The sequence below is a fragment of the Gopherus evgoodei genome, chromosome 5 (genome assembly GCF_007399415.2).
Source record: "Gopherus evgoodei ecotype Sinaloan lineage chromosome 5, rGopEvg1_v1.p, whole genome shotgun sequence".
Taxonomy (NCBI): domain Eukaryota; kingdom Metazoa; phylum Chordata; order Testudines; family Testudinidae; genus Gopherus; species Gopherus evgoodei.
Window position 1 is genome coordinate 12,973,295 of NC_044326.1, and position 20,147 is coordinate 12,993,441.

The window sequence follows — 20,147 nt, forward strand, 5'->3', positions numbered from 1 at the left end:
AGCTCCCTGCTGTTTAGATTCAGACTCTTACTCAGTATTTCAGGTGCTTCCTGGGCAATTACATTGTTATCTCTGCTCCCCTGCAGTGGGGTGGGTGGATGTGTCAGACTTCAGTCACGGCCCTCCATGCACGAACTTCTGGTCCTTACAGGTGCTCACACCATGGGTTCAGATTTGCTCTTATGGGCAGCATCCAACTTCCTATTGATAGCAGGTTACAATCCACGCACCTTTCTACTGAGCTGACAAAATACTTCAGCCTTGTAAATCACCCACACTGGAAAACTGCACCAATCTAATCCCAAACTGTGCTCAGAGTACAAGCCACTATCTCATCCAGCATCTTCTGTTCAGTTAGTTTTGCTCATTACAACATCTGCTTCATGTACAGAACCATCCAAACATCTGCTACTGCCACTTCAGTGTCAATAACTGCATCCACCTTTGATGCTTTCTCTCTTAGTTACTACTAGGTAGACTAGAGCCTAAGAACCTCAGTTCGTTTTTCAGTCCTACATAAAAGTGCAGCTTGTTTGATACAATTAATAGTAAAAAATAAGAAATCAGTGCAAGAAGACAAGACGGGCTCTTTCCTAAAGAACAGAAACAATATTTGATTCCAGAATAGAGCTCATAAACATGCAAATGCCCCGGTACACCCATAGTGTCCATCTCAGAGAGCAGAGGAAACAAGGAGAGAAAAATGAAAGGAGAAGGAGAGAGAAGGGCAGCTTTAAAGTCCACACAGGATAAAGAGGCAGAGCAGCTGACTTAAAAAGTCCACAGAAGTGACATTCTAATCTGAATCAGGTGGTTTCCTGTTCAGGTCCCCAGATGGTGCAAATCAACAGAGCTCTGTTGATTTCAGTGGAACTACACTAAACTAAACCAATGAGCATAACCTGTGTATTTATGAACAGTGAATCTCTTCAGAGATTATTGTCCTTCCAGCATCTGAAAGTCTCTCACCAGTCAGACACAGAGAGACCCAGTAAGCTAGTTCACAGAATGTCTAACTGTAAAATCCCATGTACTGAAGATTTCTTATATCTGGCTTTTCTTGTAAACTCCATTAAAGAAATTACAGCCAATCTTCACACTGAACACACCAGTCCAAAACAGCAGAAGCAGCTGTAAAAAACAACTTTCCACAGCTGTGTGTGAGATTCAATTCATAGAGCGAGGCCATAATCCTTGTTTCAATGGGCCACATCCTCTGCTGTGCTCTATTCACTTTAACGGAGCTCCCTTTATATGAAACGGCACAATCAGCTCAATGGCTTTGCCAGTTACTACTGTATAAGAGCATTTACCCTAAGACAGTTCTGTCAGCTGAGATATTTTAACACTAGAGTGGAAAGTAACTTTGCAGAGGTCTTTACCTCTCTGATGTCTATGATATTATAAAGCTTGGGCTACAACAGGGATTTTAAAAGCTTGGCTGAAGTCAGTCATGAATGTCAATAGGCTCTGTTATATTTTTATTTTCCTTCCTGGACTCAAAGATGCATCACAGAAATAACTAAGTGGAGCTGTGGATGTTGTAGAAAGGAGCAGTGTGACACAGGATTTTAATGTCATTTGAAAGGGTCCATTTTCATTTTCTCTGGGCTGTGCTTGATTAAATTCTGCTCTAGACGCAAACCCCAGCTTCTGATGATCCACAAATATCAGCATTTTCAGCATATACCTACACCTCAGAGACAATTTATATCGCTCGGGTTCTGCATATTCACACCAGAGTGTCATTTTATTCATGATCTGAGCAGGGATTATAAACCTGTCCAGCTGTACTTCAGATTTCACTGCAGGGCTCTGATCTCCTGCACTCAGCATGGCCAATGTAATTCCATATGCAAAGCTTTTTTTGATATTACTTTTCTGAATTGGAGGTAAAAGAATGAAAATATGAACACTGAGAACAGTCTGTTGGGTTAGGCAATGTAACACACAATTACTGCTATCTTTAACTTCTAGTAGATTTAAAGCACATTTCACAATATTGTCAATGCTGTGTATTTTCTTTCTACTTCTAGCAATTTCAGGCTGGATTATTTCAGAATCAACAAGTTGGTTTGACTTTGATGTTACACCACCAAGCCCATTTCTAATAAGGGGTCTCTTGGAGGGTTCAGTTTCAAAGGAGAGAGCTAGATCCCAGCCCCTGCATAAACTCCTGAATTTTCTGAGTGTTACTGCACTTGGACTAGATGGGCCCTGCTCGTTTCTCTTCCAGATCCCAACCCAGACAAGATGGACTAACAAGGGCCACAGGAAAACAGATACAACTTCCTGTTTATCAGTCAGTTTGCAAAGCAATAAATACTTGGTGACGTGGGGTAGACTTTATATACTGTAAACGCCGGACCACTATTAGCATGGAGACCATAGCTGAACAGACTCTTTCATTATACTGACGTGCCAACTGTGGTATAGTTAAGGTTGAGCTGTGCTTTCTGGTTAGTCAGCTCTTAGTGAATGAACAAACACTTGGCTCAGAGGATGTGTTCTTGATCTGGTCTCATACTGCACATCCCTCAAATAATCCTTGCCCCCTGGCCAGTGCCACCATATCAAGTAGGAACACACATCATTATGTTGATATCCAACTATGGGCCATTCAAGAATCCATGAGATCCCCAAAATGGGATCCCAGGTGATGGCATGGTCTAGTGATTAATGCAAGAACTGAGAGTCAGGGGAACTGGGATCTAAGCCCAGGCTGGTCTCTCACTCACTCACTAACTTTGGCCAAGACAACTTCTACATGCCTTGGTTTTCCATCTATAAAAAACAGATGTGTAATTCCCCTCCCTGAACAGGTTTTGAAAGACATGATGTGCTAATATTTTTAAAGCATTTTTTATTTTTAGTACATAATGCATGGAATTATTAAATGAAATACAACTTTTTATTTTATTTTATTTTGCTTCTTACACATGAAAGCATAACAACAACGGACTTTAATCAATTAATGGAGATGTTCTATACAGTTTATTACCCTTGACCTAAACCAGATCCATCACTACTAATATTCAAAATTGGGTTGCACTGGAGACCATGCAAAGGTGTAGGAGACGCTAAAATTCCTATTGGAATTTTCTACCTTTCTCTCCAATGATTCTACTATCCTGGAGCTGCTGTGGGGAGCTGAATGTTTTGGCTTGTACAGAATCTTTAATAATATGTACACATTAAAGAATGAACTTGGCTGTCTGTAGAAAGGAGCCCTCTGATTAGAAACATGCCAAGCTAAACCTAGAAAGACTTTCATGTGCTTTCTCAGGACTGTGTTGTAATTTTTCTGGGCTTATTTTAAAATAACAGCCCCTGGGAGGGGGTCGTTTAATAAAAGAAACATTTCCAGACTACCCTGAAACTCAGAGGAAATTTACATAGCTTGGTCTCTTTGCATTTTCACACCAAAGTGCCATTTCCTCACTGCTCTGAGTGGGGTTATAACTCTACCAGGTTGCATTATAGATTTCACTGCAGGCCTCTTGAGCTTCTTGTCACCCGGAAGAACCAAGATGATTTCACACACACGGCTTTTCTTGATGATTTTTTTTTCTGGGTTCAGGGTAAGAAAGAACAAAAAGATGAAGGTTTAAAAAGGCTTGTAGGTTTATCTGGTGTGGGACACAATTCCTAGTACCAACAATCATGTGAAATTTACATTTTAAAAACGTTGTGGCATGTGCAGATTTTCTGTTTCTAGACACCAGTGGAGAGATTGTGATGACTCAGTCCCCAGCATCCTTTTCAGTTAGTGTAGGTAAAAGTGTTACTATCGGTTGCAAAGCCAGTTCGTGTGTTACTCTGATGTAGCCTGATACTAACAAACGTCTAAAAAAGCTCCTAAACCCATTTTCTATTAAGCTTCTTCTTGCCCTACGGCGGTTCCAGCCTGGTATACTGGCAGTGGATATAGCACTGATTTCACATTCACCATCAGATTTGTGTAACATTGATACTACTATCTGCTATGGCCCTTGGATAGAAGAGGAAAGATAATAATGGAAAGAGAGAACATTTTTGAAGGAAAGTGAAAAAAGGAAAAGGGAGGGGAGGAGAGGAGGAATTGTCAAGGCCAAAATGATTAGCATCCAGGCGATTCGCTCCATCCTGGATTGAAGCTGCATGCATCTGACAAAAAGTCTGATTATCTTGGGGGGGATATGATAGAGGTCTATAAAATCATGACTGGTGTGGAGAAAGTGAGTGAGGAAGTGTTATTTACCCCTTCACAAAACACAAGAACCAGGGGTTACCCAATGAAATTAATAGGCAGCAGGTTTAAAAAAGAATAAGATAAGTTCATGGAGGACAGGTCCATCAATGGCTATTAGTCAAGAAGGTCAGGGAGGCAAACGTGATTTGGGTGTTCCTAAGCTGCCAGATGCTGGGACTGGAAGGCAGTGGATGGATCACTCAATAAATTGCCCTGTTCTGTTCCTGTGCTCTGAAGCATCTGGCATTGGCCACTGTCGGAAGACAGGATGCTGGGCTGGATGGACCATTGGTCTCACCCAGTATGCCCATCCTTATATAGAGGACAAGCACCTACAGCTCCTGTTCACTTGTACTGGGGATGCGGGAGCTCAGCACATCTGTAAATGAGGCGCTAGGTTCTTTAGCTCTTTTATAGCGAGAGCTCTCAGGCTAATAGACACACCTTGGGGGTGATGTTGTGGGGAAACCCAGCAATTTGGGAATCTCTTCTTTGTCCCTAGGGCATGAAATCAGTGACATCCCAAGTGTGTTCACAGGGAGAGGGCTGAAATGAAAGCCCATGCCCAGACTCTGGTGGCACAGCCGAAGTGAATATTTAGGAGAGACCTGTCATATCTGGTCAAATATAAGTAAGATCTGCAAAGACATCTGTGTATATAGCCTCTGAATCTAGGAAAACACAGTATCATTGTAAAATAGAAGAGGAGCAGGAAATAAGCCAAATATGAGCATTTCACATTTCTGGGCTGAAACTAAAAGTGCAGTAAATTTACATGCATTTTGCATAGGGGTAAGGTGTCTTTGATGAGCTGCTGAGCACATATAAACATTTCATTTTCCACTGCTCACTTATGAATGAGCTTTTCCAACCACGGTCAGGCAAGATGATGTCACACACGCCCCTTCTCTGGCTGCTGGTTCTCTGGATTCAGGGTAAGAAATTAATAAATACAATTTTTGAAAATGTCACACATCAGTGTGACAGATCAGAAATGCTGCCAGTCTGATTTCTTTAATTAATATTCTACTGTTGTATTTTAGTATAAATTCACATTGGAAAATTATTGTTCATTTCTTACCCATCCTTTCTTTATTCAGACTCCTCCGGGCAAATTGTGATGACTCAGTCCCCAGAATCTCTGGCAGTGCCAGTGGGAGGGAGAGTCTCTATCAACTGCAAAGCCAGTACAAGCATCAGCAATTACATACACTGGTACCAACAGAAACCTGGACAAGCTCCCAAGCTTCTTATCTACTATGCCAGCAACCTCCAGTCTGGGGTTCCAGCCCGGTTCAGCGGCAGTGGGTCTGGCACTGATTTCACATTCACAATCAGCAGCGTAGAAGCTGAAGATGCTGGAGATTATTACTGCCAGCAGAGTTACAGCTACCCTCTCACAGTGATACAGACCAATACAAAAACCTCCGTGCTCTCTGCAGTGTGCATTGCAGTTACTGCTTCCCACAGATACAACAGTCAATTTTTCACATTCTATGAAGCGCAAAGGAAGAAGGTAACATTTTTCATCTCTGAACATACAGCCAAAAGGAGAAAGCTGAAAGAGCTAAAGTGTTTGACTAATGACATAGATACTAGAATTTACAGATGCCTGAGATTTACTACAGTTTATGCTGCTTTCTTCTCAGTCTTGAATCCCAGTGCAACAGACACACTTACTTGAGTTTCAATACAAATTATTCCAAATAGCTGTTACACCTTCTATCTTTCAGTCTCAAATGTTTTGATCTTCTAGCAAAATGACTTAATTCTGTTACAGAGAGCTGATCAGAAACAGGAATTCTCAGATTGCGAGAAATTCCAAATTTTGGGAAGGGGAGAGGGGCTTGTTGTGAATCGGCATGACAATTTGAAATTTCAACACTTCCTGTGATATGGAAATTTCAAAATTTCATTTTGGGAAAAATAAAAGCAATGTTTCATTTTGATTTAAACTTCATCTACTTGACCTTTATGTTATCAATATAAAATATAACATGTCAAACCAATTACAAAATCAAAACACTTCAACCACATTCAAAGGAAATGTTCTGATCTTAACAAAATGAATCATTTTGATCATTTTCCCATGAAAATTTCGGCATAATTGATGTGTTCCCAGAGAAGGTTTAGATTTTGTCAAATCCACATTTGGATTTGGAAAGCTGTTCCATCAAAAAATTCAATCTGCTCTACTATTGTAAATACATGTCTACAATGGCCTGGGTGTTTCCTTTCATTGGAATAGATCCTCACTAAAATCCCACTGGGAAGGTCTCAATCATTATTAACCTAGGAAAATTATACTAACCTAGGGATTTGTAAATGGCTGTGTCTACTGTTTGCAGATTAGGGTAAGACTTTGTGGTCCAGATTCTCCAAGACCTGTCAGGAGCAAATCCCCGAATGCAGCTGAACCCTGAGACAAAGCAGCTAATAGGTACACACAGGATTTTCAACAGAGTTGGGGATGGGGGGAGGCTGGGTATGGAAGTTCCAGAGGAAGGATATGGCCCAGTGGGCTGGGCAGTAGGGGCAGCCACACAGAGCATGTTTGGCCTGTTCCAGAATAGCATTAATTGTGAACATACTCAGACAGGTTCTGGTCAGCACAAGCCAGCAGGAACCAAGGGAGATGGTGTTGTCAGCTTCTTGGGGGCTGCTAGGCTGGCCACACCCACCCAAAAGAGGTAGCTGTTGGGGCTGGAGCGGTCACGGTAAAAGGGCTATAAGGAGACAGGTTTGGAGGTCCCCCTGCTCCTCTCACACAATCCCCTGCAACTCTCAGGCTTGGGCACCTACCGAGTCACAGAGGTAGAGGGGATAGGGGCACGGACACAATGGGCAGTGCTGGAGGCTGGCACACTGCTGCTATTTTTCAACTTTTCTGTGCTGCACCTGCACTCAAAATCTGAGCATGCTTGGGTGACCTCATCCCAGACCTCATTTTCAGCCTGCCGATGTGCACCCTTCAAGCCGTCGAGAACATCCATCATTCTGGAGATGCAAAGTGCACGCAGCCACTGGTGCGGATGCAGAGAAGCACGGAGCTGCTGGTGCCACTCCTTTTAGTAACGTGGCCCTTAAATAAAAGGAAAATGTGTTATAAGATGAATGAATTCAAACAGACTCAGCTGATTGGATGTAAACCCACACACAGTAAAAGGCTGAATGACTTTAGCTCTTCTTACTTGTATTACAACCTGCAGCCTGCTCCGTTACTCTTCATTAATCAAACAGCTGTTGTTACCCCCTGTGCTTGTAAAGCTAACTCTGGCTGCTTTGCCATCTGAACCATGCAAATATGTTATAGTTAATACAGCCAATGACAGACTGAAACCATCAATCCAATAGCTCAAAGTTCCTCCCTGGTATTAACATTGGGTCATTTACATAACTGGGCTCTTTTTGCCTATTCACACATGGCTGATGGTCCCTCACTGAGCTGCTGAACACATAAATGGTTCCATTTTCGCTACATGCTTCACTGAGGAGCATTTCCAGCCACACAGAAGCAAGATGATCTCAAAGACTCCCCTTCTCTGGCTGCTGCTTTTCTGGATTCAGGGTAAGAAACAGACAATGTTCAAAGAGTTATTAAGGAATGAGACAATCCATCAAAAAAGGCAGTGGTTTGTTTATTTAAATACTAGTTCCTGGGGTATTTTCTAATCCACTTCTACTGTTCAGTTTACAAATGTTTCAGTGTAAAGTTTTTTAATGTCATTGTCCCTGTCATGGTATCTAGCCCCAATCTGAACCTTAGAGTCCAAAAAAATGGGGTACCAGCATGAATTTCTTTAAGCTTAATTACTAGTTTAGATCTGATAAGCTGCCACCATCCAAAAATATATAGTGTTTTGGGGCACTCTGGTCCCCCCAAAAACCTTCCCTGGGGACCCCAAGACCCAAATTCCTTGAGTCTTACAACAAAGGGGAATAAACCATTTCCCTTCCCCCTCCTTTCTTCCTCCCAGATCTTTCCTGCCCTGGGTACACTAGGAGATCACTGTGATTCAAACTCCTTGAATCACAACACAGAGAAATCAGGTTTTTTCTCCCCCTTCTCCCCCTTCTCCCCCCCTCCCAGGCTTTTCCTCCCTGGGTTATCCTGGAGAGATAGACAGATTCAAGTTCCGTGAATCTAAAGCACAGAGGAAATTCACCTTTCCTCCCCCACTCCTCCTTCTCCCCACCAATTCCCTGGTGAGTACAGACTCAGTTCCTTTGCCTTAACAAGGGGAAAAAAATTAATCAGGTCTTAAAGAGAAAAATGTTTAATAAAAGAAAAGAGAATAAAGATAATCACTGTAAATTCAAAATGGAATATTACAGAGTCTTTCAGCTTATAGAAACTGGAGAAAAAGCCTCCTCCAGCGGAAATACAATTTAAAATACTTCCAGCCAAATACACATTAAAACTCTACCAGCCAGATACACATTTGCAAATAAAGAAAACCAATTAAAAAGACTAAACCGCCTTTCTACTTGCACTTACTACTTGAATAGAAAACTAGAGCCTGTAGTATGTCCGGTCACTCTCAGATCCCAGAGAGAACAAAGCAAAACCCAAAAAACACAAACAAAGGCTTCCCTCCACCGAGATTTGAAAGTATCTTGTCTCCTGATTGGTCACCTGGTCAGGTGTTGCAGGTCACTGTTTGTTAACCCTTTACAGGTGAAAGAGACATTAACCCTTAACTATCTGTTTGTGACAGTCCCATTTACCCAACTCCAACTCTGCCACTTTTTTTTCTCTCCAGGTTCCAGTGGGCTGATTGTCATAACTCAGACTCCATAATCTCTCTCAATGTCTGTGGGGGAGACCATCACTATCAAATGCAAAGCCAGTGCAAGCATTAGCAACAACATTGCTTGGTACCAACAGAAACCTGGACAGGCTCCCAAGCTTCTTATCTACTACACCAGCATCCCAGTCCGGTTTAGTGGCAGTGGGTCGGGCACTGACCACACATTCACAATCAGCAGGGTTGAAGCTGAAGATGCTGGAGATTATTACTGCCAGCAGAATAGCAGTTAGCCTCTCAGAGTGATAGAGCCCAATACAAAAACCTCCTTGTCTGAGTGCATAGTGCTGAGCATTTCTCACAGCTACATGTGAACAGTCAGCTTCACAGACTCATAAAAAACAAGAAACAGGAAGTTAATGAAATCGTTGTCTGCCACAACAGCCCTGCAAACATCTCCCACTGTCACTTCTACTGTCCACACAGAGAGCTCAGGGAAATCCTCATTCTAAATGACTCTGTTAAGTAAAGTTTAGTGAGACAGGCAGAGCAGTTCCTTTTAAAAGACAAACTGTAAAAGGGAGGAGTGAGAAAAGCAATGCTTGTGCCACACCTAGCGCAAAGGGGCCTTGATCCATGACTGGGGCCACGAGGCATTACAGCAGTACAAATAACAATGATAATAATCAATAAATATGGGCCAGTTTTTTCCAAAGAGATCGTCTCCTATTTAGGCACAAAATACATGTCCCAGAGAGCCCACCAAATTGGATGTTGAGACCTGTTGAAAATCTGGCCATACATAGCTCAATAGAAGAAGTTGGGTGGCCCATATTTACATGACTAAATGGAAGCTAAGTTCTTTTGAAAATCTGCTTCTTTGACCCTGATCCTAGGCCCAATGAATTTAACAGGAGTGTCCCCATTGAATTCTATGGGAGCTGGATCAGACCCCCTACAGGCTTATCCGCAAGCTACAGTCTTCCAGGGTTCTTGGGTTCACTCAGCAGCAAGCAGCTGCTTTGTCGCTGGAGAGGCAGGTAAGAGAGGAAAAGCTGGAAAAGGGTATGAATAAAACAGCCCACAAGCAGAGGAGCACAAGAAAAAGCTGGTGTCATGGGGCCAGACTAAAAAGAAGTGGTACCTTCTCATAAATTCCCTTCCTTCTCCAATGCAGGCTGAGCAAACACAAGGTCAGGCCAGAAGGAAGAAGTGAAAGACAGACAATGACCACACTGTCCGTGCCACAGTTATCCCAGGGACAGGCAGGTGCCTTCTACCCATCCACCTCAGACAGGTGCTGGAATAGTTACTGGGAAGTAGCCAAATATCAAGATCTGGCAGCTGAATTGCAGCACAGCCCTAGTTCCAACAGAACTAATCACAGACCCATCGTCAATAAGGAAGCCACAACAACCTCTGAATTGCAATCCATGGCAACCGCAGATCTTCAAAGATCATCAAAGTGCTCTAATTCATAGTGAATACACAAGTGTTCCACAGAGTCTTTAATCAGTTAGGACATCTACTAATTAACTGGTAGCTAATGACAATTCATGTTCATTGACAATCTTCAGAGAGTCTCCACAGATATATGAATTATGGGCTTGATCCAAAATCCACTGGAGTCAGAGGAAAGACTCCCATAGACTTCAATGAGCTTTGAGATCAGGCCCTTAAGGTTTTACCTCCAGCATTCTTTCACAGCTGGTGTGTAAACTGGGGAATGAATGAGCAATCTTAAGTTAAAGTCGTTTTTTGTTTGTCCAGGACATGAAATAGTGTATCTATAATGTCGGGGTTATCTTTATCCCAGACTTTTCAGGTTCATTGTATGACTGCAAGAGAGACAGACAACCCAGCAAAGTCCGAAACCAAGTTCTTTATTGATGTATGCACACAAACAACAAAGAACAAGCCCATTTTCTGCACAGAACCAGCCCCCCTTGTGCAAATTCAAATAGCTTTTTATTAGCTACTCCGTTGCATCATTACTTACGTCACGTCATCACTGTACCTTTCCAGATATACTTTCACAGCACACAAGAGAAAAACAAAGAGCAACTGTTATTTCTTGATAAGTTTCAAAAAGGTACAAGTTGTTTCACAAAGTGTGTGCAAGCATTTTTCCCAGACTCTGCAAGCATTCTCTTATCTAGCAAGGTCATAAATCTGGCCTGTCTACCCCAGCCAGTAAATTTTCGGTAGGCCTTGATCGGTTCTAAGCTGAACTGGGTTGCTAAGCAGAACAGGCCATCAAGGCAAACTCATCCATAACAATAACACATGGAAACACTCATCAGAAAAGTCCCATCCAGTCAGTGCTTTAGGGACTCTTACTGAAGCAATTATGATGGGGATTAGGACAGCAGTAAACTTTCTTTTCTCTTCCAGAAATTATGAGGGCAGATTTTCATGAGTGACAGCCAATAGCAGTGCCTTTGTGCGAGAAATCTAACTGGATTCTACTGCAATACCCTGCCTGCCTGCTGGCAATAGTAAATGTCTAAATCAAGCAGAAGCAGCAGTTTTGCAAAGAAACAAACCACTGTGTAAACTCTCTAACAAGCATAGTTTGTAAAGTACAGGGTTTATAATTGTGCCTGCCTGGATCATGGATTGAGGCAGGACGTCTGAGATAGCCTTTTATACATGCTAGCAGCATGTCTCTATAGTAACGTGCACGAAGCTGGATCACGAGTTGAATCTCTCTGCAAACAGTTCCACAGCAAAATACTGCTGGTGAGAGGTGCTAGACTCAAAATCTACCCACAGGACTGGCTGCCTGCAGCACAGGCTCCTTTTCAGTGCCCTAACACTCGGGACGGCTCTAGGCACCAGCAAAGCAAGCACGTGCTTGGGGCAGCACATTTGCAGGGGCAGCAGGGATCCAGCATGGGAGCTGAGAACCAACAGGAGGCCCTGGGAGCTGTAGTTCCTTGGTTAGCTCCCTGCCTATAGAGCCAGCCCTCGAGCAGAGAAAGAACTACATTTCCTAGCATTCCCTTGGCTACCACCAACAGGAAAGGAAGGGGGAGGGAGTGAGGTAGCTGAGACCTCAGGCTGCAGCCTGCTGTGAATGGAGAGCTGCACTGTGAAGGGTCAAGATACCATATTTTAACATTCAAAAAACAGGACACTCCATGGGGAGGGAGGGTAACCCCACCCTGCCACCATACACTCCCTCCAACTGCCCCCCACAGAAACCCCAACCCATCTAACCCCCCCCTGCTCCCTGTCCCCTGATCGCCCCCTCCCGGGATCCCTGCCCCTAACTGCCCCCAGGGCTCCACCCCTATCTAAGCACCACTGGTCCTTATCCCCTGATCACCCCCTCCTGGGACCCCACCCCCATCTAAGCCTCCCTTTTCCTTGTCCTCAACTGCCTCCTCCTGAGACCCCACCCCATACCTGTCCCCTGACAATCCCCTGGGACTCCCGAGCCTATCCAACCATTGCCTGCCCCCTGACTGTCCCCCCCAAACCCCTGACTCATCTAACCCCCCCTTCTCCCTGCCCCTGAATGACCCCCGAACCTCCTCCCCATCCAACCCCCCATGCTCCCTGTCCCTTGACTGCCCTCCCCCAGAATGCCCTACCCCTTCTCCAGCCCTCTTACCGTGCCCTCTTACCGTGCCACTCAGACCAGCGTGTCTGGCTCCGTGCAGCGCCTAACATGCTGCTGTGCTCCCCCACAGAGCCACAGCCTCTCCCGCCCCACACACACAGCACCTGCCTTCCAGATTTGAACACTTCAGAATTCAGGAGTGCTCAAGTTCAGTTTGAGCAGCTGTTACTTCATTTCTCCCAAATCAAATACACTGATCCAGTGTAACTTGCTGTAGAGAAAGTAGGATAAAATTGAGCAAGAAATGCTTATTAGGACTGGAATTGCTATTTTCAACAGCCATTGCATTTTTGTTTGTTTGTGTTTGTTTATTTAAAAGGAAGACAGTGATATTGCACTGGAAAATTCCCCATAGAAGGAAGAGTGGAACAAAAGAATAATAAAGGCACCTCAACTTTTCCTCATTTATGGAGGGCAGTCTTATTATATGGATCCAGAGATCCTCCAATCACACAAGCTGAAAATTGTTCCACTTTACTGCAGCTCTGTAACCATATGGGAACCAATCCTGTCTGTGTTATGTGCACATCCAAAATTCCTGCTGAATGACTTGCCCTGGGAGCGAGTTACCAGTGACCTACTGCTGTGGCAGAAGGACGGTGCGGGGGTGGGGGCGGGGGCGAGGAGAGCCCAGCGCTGGGGCGGCAGGAGGTATGGGGGGAGCACTGGTGCGGGGAGAGCCCAGGGCTGGGGCAGCAGGAAATGTGGGGGGGGCAATGATGCGGGGGAAGGGGCTTGCCCAGAGCTGGGGTGGCAGAGGGTGTGTGTGGGGGGGAGAGAGCCCAGGGCTGGGGCAGCAGAGGGGTGCGGCAAGGAGCCCAGGTCTGGGACGGGGGGGCGGCAAGAAACCTAGAGTCAGCTCTGCCAACACTGTGTCTGCATTGTCCCTTCCTAGGATTCTCTATGGGCTGGAGGTGCGAACTCTCTGGCCCAGTCCACTGCCCACCTACTCCTCCCCTCCATCTGCCCAGCTTCCACCTCCTGCTCCCGTGCAGATTCCAGACCCAGAGCAAACCCTGCATACAGTACAGAGGAAATGGGGAAGGTGCCATGGAGGCAGCTGGATCACCCCTGTGCACAGTCATGGGGAGATCCATGAATGGCGGGGATCCTGAGTGCACAGATCTCAGAGGTACAATCCAGGCTGATAAAACTAAACAAGCCAGTCAAAGGTGACAGTTTGAAAATACTGGATGAGAAGTGCACTTACCGGAGCTTTGCATGTTCACAAACAAACAACATCTGTTCAGTGTGGCACTGAGCTGTTACAAATGCATCTGCTAGTACTCTATGGGCAGGTGACCACTGTGCCGACTCCAGAGCAGCTAAGGTGGGCTCACAGACTGTTTCTCTGGGTACTCTGTATTTTGTATTCCAGATATGAAATAGTGATGATCCAGGCTTTGAGGCAATGTAGCATCAGGAAGAAAAATATTCTAAAAGATGGAAAATTGAGGTAAGCAGAGTCTGAATGAGCTGTCGCCTGACATCTAGTGATGAGCTGTGGAAAAGGACTTCAGGAGCTGATCTTATTTGTAAGGGCGCACCCACCCTGCCTAGGTGCTCAGCATGATGGGATCGCTTGCCCAAATGGTCACTTTTGGCTGGTGTTGGATCCTCAGTCTCCTCGTTATTGGGGCAGGAGTAATAAAGTGTTGTTATCCTTGTTGTGTGAACCCAGGGCAGCAGAACTATACTTGGCATTTCCCGATTGAGGAACTCACCTATAACTAACAGCACTCGCTAGGCAGGGGACATGGGTTCCAAAACCCAGGGAGTTGAGAGAGAGTGGGCACAAACAATTGTACCTGGTGGTGTGGGCCTTGCCTAAGGGTCCCAGACACCATTTGACCCTTCCTCTCTCCACTGTTTAATATCAGAGCTAATTTAGATTCAACTGGGAGTCTTGTTACAGGCTGAAGAACTGAAATCTCTGATACCTAGGTCTAAGTATTAGACATGCATTGGGACAGTGTCTCTATTGTGAGAGACTGCCCAGTGTGGACCAGCAGTGAGGGTCCCCCAGTAACAGCTGAGAGCTGTGTTAAGTGTGGGGCCCTGAAGACATCTCGGCGAGTGGCCAGCACGGTGGCTGGTGGAGAGACGCGGCGAGTGGTCAGTAGGGCAGCTGGCAGAGAGTGCCAGAGTAGAGTTCCTCAGAGTGGGGCAGTGAGAGCCCAAGCAGCAGAGCGAGTAAGGTGCCTCCTTACCTCCGCCCACCCTCACGGAGGTGAACTGTGCAGATACACCTCTGAACTCTGGGTCTGCACTGTCCAAGGACAGCATCTGTTAGTGGGGTGCAGAGAAGGGACTAGAAAATTAAATAGACTTTTGGGTGGCTGGACTTAAGAACCTGAGGGGAAATGGACACTGTTCAACTTACTTGGTGGTGGGTCTTTTGCTCATGGCTTATGTTTATAAACCCTGTTTGCAGTGTTTCCCTAAATTAATGCCATGTTATTTCCCTCCTTTTATGAAAAGGTTTTCGCTACACTCAGACTCCGTGCTTGCGAGAGGGGCAGTATTGCCTCTCAGAGGCGCCCAGGGGTGGTGTGTAATTGTCACAGGTCACTGGGTGGGGGCTCGAGCTGGTTTTGTGTTGTATTGTTGAAAAGGAACCCCTAGATACGGAACCCTGCCCTTGTTGCTGCCAACTCTAACTTGCAGAAGGGTTTCATACAGCATCACAATATTTTATGGATTATACCATAATATGTTCTTCACCTAGACGTGTCTATAGAAACAGTCATGAGCTTTTAATCATTGTAATAAGATGTCAGATCTCTATGGCTTTTCTTTGTGCATCTAGACCCCTGTGGAGAGATTGTGATGACGCAGACTCCAGAATCCCAAATGGTGTCTGCAAGAGACAAATTCAGTACAAGCTGCAAAGCTAGTTCCAGCACTGGCAGTAACATGGCCAGGTTCCAACAGAATTCAGGGCAAGCCCCAACGCTCTTTACTTATGTTACTTCCTCCTGTCCTTCCAGGGTTCCCGCCTGGTTTAGTGTCAACAAACCGGACAGGCAGCAATCGTGTGATTCCCTGAGAATGGGGAATATAAACAGCAGAAGGGCAGAACCAGTGGTGACTTTAAAGCCTGGAGTCGCTAACCAGACAAAATGGTCACCGGTGAAATACCAGTATTTGCTAACAGATCCCACACTCCAGTGTCTGCAGTACCACAATTACCTCCTATTTTCAGGAACAAGGAATGTCGGCCATAACTACAAAATGGGGGACTGTATCTTGGAGAGTAGTGACTCTGAAATTTAATTTAATAACCTGGAAACAACTAAAAAGGATGTGAAAGAGGGGTAAGATTTGAGGCTAGAGTGCTCTGAAATGGACCTTTGTAAGGGTGACTGTTTGTCTTTGTGAATAAAAAGAATATTGAGTCTAAAAGAAGTTACCATCTGTTGGGAGTTTCTCCCTAAGGAGACCAAATGTGCAGAGTCTAATCCCAGAGCTTTCACAGAGACAATCTAAATCTTATTTGCAAACAACATCACACACTGAAAACTTCTGAGACTATCACAAAATAAAAACAGGCTTGCTGGAATCTACAAGAGCTCAAGTGTAAAAGAATTTGATGGCAGGTTAGGAGCAGGTCCTACCCACAGTGAAATTAATGGTAAATTTCACAGGAGCAATTGGAGCAGGATCTGCCCTTTGTTGCCCAAGAGGGTGCATGTAGCTATGTCATAAACATACAGCTAAGGGTAGCATAAAATCTCTTTTTACTCTGTAAAGGGTTAATTCCTCTTTTACCTGTAAAGGGTTAAGAAGCTCAGATAACCTGGTTGGCACCTGACCAAAAGGACCAATAAGAGGAGAAGATACTTTCAAATCTGTGGGGGAAGGTTTTTGTTTGTGCCTTTGTTTTGTTCTCAATGAGTCAGCAAAGGAACCAGAACAGAGTAGATACATCTCCCTAAACCATATCTGGACTAAGCATCTAGGAATGCAGAAATAGTAAGTAAGAGTAAAGAAATGTGTTAGATTATCTTTTGTTTTAGCTTGTGAATTTTCCCTGTGCTAAGTGGCAGGTTTATCCCTGTTTTTGTAACTTTAAAGTTTTCCCTAGAGGGGAAATCCTCTGTGTTTGGAAACTTTTTGTTACCCTATAAAGTTATCTTCCATCCTGATTTTACAGAGGTGATTCTTTATCTTTTTTTTTAAATAAACTTCTTTTAAGAACCTGATTGTTTTTCAGTGTCCTAAAGACCGGGGGGGGGGGGGGGTTGATCTGTGCTCACTTTATACCAATTGGTTAGGATATTATTCTCAAGCCTCCCCAGGAAAAGGGTTGTAGGGCCTTGGAGGGATATTTTGGGGGAGGTAGGGCTCCAAGTGGCCTTCCCTGAATGTTCGTTTAAATCACTTGGTGGTGGCAGCGATCAAGGACAAGGTGGAACTTGTACCTTGGGGAAAGTTTTAACCTAAGCTGGTAGAAATAAGCTTAAGGGATCTTTCATGCGGGTCCCCACATCTGTACCCCAGAGTTCAGAGTGGGGAAGGAACCCTGACAAGCTAGGGTACAGATTTCCATGCACTGCATCTTGAAATGTAAGAATGGCACCTGTCTATCTGCTGGGAAACTGGGCTGAGAAGTATTTCAGGAGCAAGAGATACTCTCTGCCTTCTCTTCACTGAGATTTTATATCAGTTCGTTCTTTGCTCATTTCCTAAATCTAAAAGCCAGAGAGCCTGATTCTCCAGTGCCAGCCTCTCATGTTGTCCTTTACACCTGGGCACAATGCATGTCAAAAGGTTAGTAGGAAGCATTTTACACTCCCTTTGCACAGGTGCAAGACACTAGACAGAAGCACAAGGCACTGGAGAATCTGCCTACTTCACACAGGTGTAAATGAGGAGAAGGTGCAGGGCCCTGGGAATCCAAACATGAGGCTGTCAACTTTTTGAATGAAAAAAACAGAGAAAAAAAAAACCTCCCATATGGCAGAGAGGAAAATACAATGTAAGGGTGTCCTCTTTAAATATATAAAATCATACAATCAGAGAAGACTAGGGTTGGAAGGGACCCCAGGAGGTCATCTAGTTCAACCCTCTGCTCAAAACAGGACCAACCCCAACTAATCTGTAACTAATCATATAACTAATTTGTTTCTATCTAAGTCAGCTATTTCATGCAATCATAGCTAATTAACATCTACTACAATAAGAGAGCAAAGATTTTTTGTTTGTAACTAACAATTGGTTCTGCCAACATAACTCACATCAATTAGTACCTTAGTACCCCATTGAAATCAATAGAGTTTAGGAACCTGAGTACCTATAAAAGTCTGTCTCATAACCCCAAAGTATTCTTACAGTGGGCTAATGTGGAGTAAAGGTGCTACAGATCATGAGTAACAGTGACAGATTTGTGCCTTTCACAGATGGTCTCTTGCATTTCAGAGATATTCTTAACTCACTTTAAATATGGGATTCTTCATATTTAGTACACTATTGTAACAAACCGATGAAGCTGAATTCTCTGCACAGCCACCAGATGGTGTTACCAACATATAAAATACTACAGCTCTGTCTAAAGCACTCTCCACAAATGGAAACCTCTGCTATTCACTCCATGAGATGATATTTATATTTAATCACCCCAAACATTCTGATTCAGACAAATCCCTTCTCACCTCTGAGCCTGTGACAAGGGCTGTGTCTAGGTATTTTGCATAGTTCTATTTAACTGATATTTCCCCACTGTTCAGAGCAGCCGTACGTGTTTTGTTTTACTCTTTAGGTTTCATTTATCAGCATCAGTCAACTGAAGGTGATCGCAAAGGCTCAGTTCATCTGGTTGTCAGTGCTCTGGATCCAGGGGAAGAGTCATAACAATGGGTCTCTGGCTTAAGGAAGTAAAGACAGATCCTGCTCTAGGAATGTCACAGGATATAGCTTAATGTGTGTCAAACCAGTTACATTCCTTGGTTATTTATTTTCATTTTCCATCTATCCATGGTCATTTAGAAAGCAAAAGGGTAACAAATTAACTTTATAAGTAAACAATGTACATAATGATTCTGGACAAAAACAATGTTAGCTGATGTATAGCTGTGTTCATATTTTATTTTATGTTCAGATTCCAGTGTGGAAATTATGAGGACTCAGGCTCCAAAATCCTTGTTAAAGTCTCCTGGAGACAGAGTCACCATCAATTGCAAAGCCAGTTCCAGTGTTAGCAACTACATAGCCTCCAGGCACCAGCAGAAATCCAGAGAAGTTCCTAAGCTTCTTGTTTATGGTGCCTTCACCCATCCCTCTGGGATCCCAGACCCATTGAGTGGAACAGGGAATGAAAACCCGGACTACAGTTTCACAATCAGCAGGGTTCAAGGTGAAGATGCTGGAGTTTATTTCTGTCAAAACACCTATCACTTGCCTCTCCCAGTGACACAGACCCATGGAAAAACCTCTCTGTTCCCTGCTTGTGTTTAGTTTCCCTCACTCTAGTGTAACAGATGCTTCCTGTAGATAGGATCACTGTAATGATGGTATTAAAATCAAAAGGCAGTGATAACCTTACAGGCACTTCAGCTGCCCAAAATGCCTTTTCTTTATGTATTGGTTGGTGCATGTAGCTGTACACCGACTGGGGGTAGAAATCCAAACCAGCATGACCTTTTCCAATCACATTCCAGGCCAATAAATCTTAGCTCAAACTCAAAGTGGCTAAACAGAATCCTGATTTTCCCTTCAAGCACTCCCTGTTCCTTCATTTCTCCACCACTATGGACAACATCACCATCTTGCCTGTCACTCAGGCCCATAACTTGGCCATCACTGTCAACCTGCCCATCTCTCTAGTCCTCACAAGCAGGTTATGTCTAAATCTGGCAGATTCTTTCTGCTAACATCTCTAAGAGAGGGCTTTTTGCATTCATCCACAGAGCCGAACCTCTCATCCAGGTTCTCATCATCAATCTGACCTACAACAAAGATTTTAAAAACTGGGTATGTTGAATCTTGAGTTAAGAAGACCGATGGTGGAGGGAGCTGATCACAGGCTTCAAATATATTAAGGGCTGTTATAAAGAGAACAGGCATCAATTATTCTCCAACTCCAATGGACGTAGGATGAGAAGTAACTGACTTAATCTGCAGCAGGGGAGATTTAGGTTAGGAATTAGGCAGAACATTGAAACTATGAAGATAGTTAAGTAGTGGTATATGTCACAAAGAGAGGTTGTAGAATTCCCATCATTGTATTAACCTCCCCATGGTGAATGGGGAACGGTAAGACCAAGAACACCCTCTGTACAAATGCAGCACCATTTAACTGAGGATCTCAAAGCATTTTACAGAAGCTAATCAGTGATATTTCAGCACAGCCCAGGGTCATACCTACCCATTTTACACACTGGGAAGATGAGGCAGAGAGATTTCATGACCTTTTCCACTGGAGCAGGAATGTGTGTATAGGACTAGATGCTGCAGCACTTGTTCACATAGATTCATAGATTCTAGGACTGGAAGGGACCTTGAAAGGTCATTGAATCCAGTCTCTGCCCTCAAGGCAGGA

The 20,147-nt window shown here is 44.1% G+C and overlaps 1 gene segment (V, D, J or C); it reads left to right on the forward strand.

Annotated features, from left to right (window-relative positions):
* LOC115652928 overlaps positions 1 to 20,147 on the forward strand; it is a 547,780-nt gene that overhangs the window by 148,500 nt on the left and 379,133 nt on the right. Inside the window, 2 exon segments of the V gene segment in view lie at positions 5,088 to 5,166; positions 5,332 to 5,626. Of these exon segments, the coding sequence occupies positions 5,118 to 5,166; positions 5,332 to 5,626 (344 nt within the window).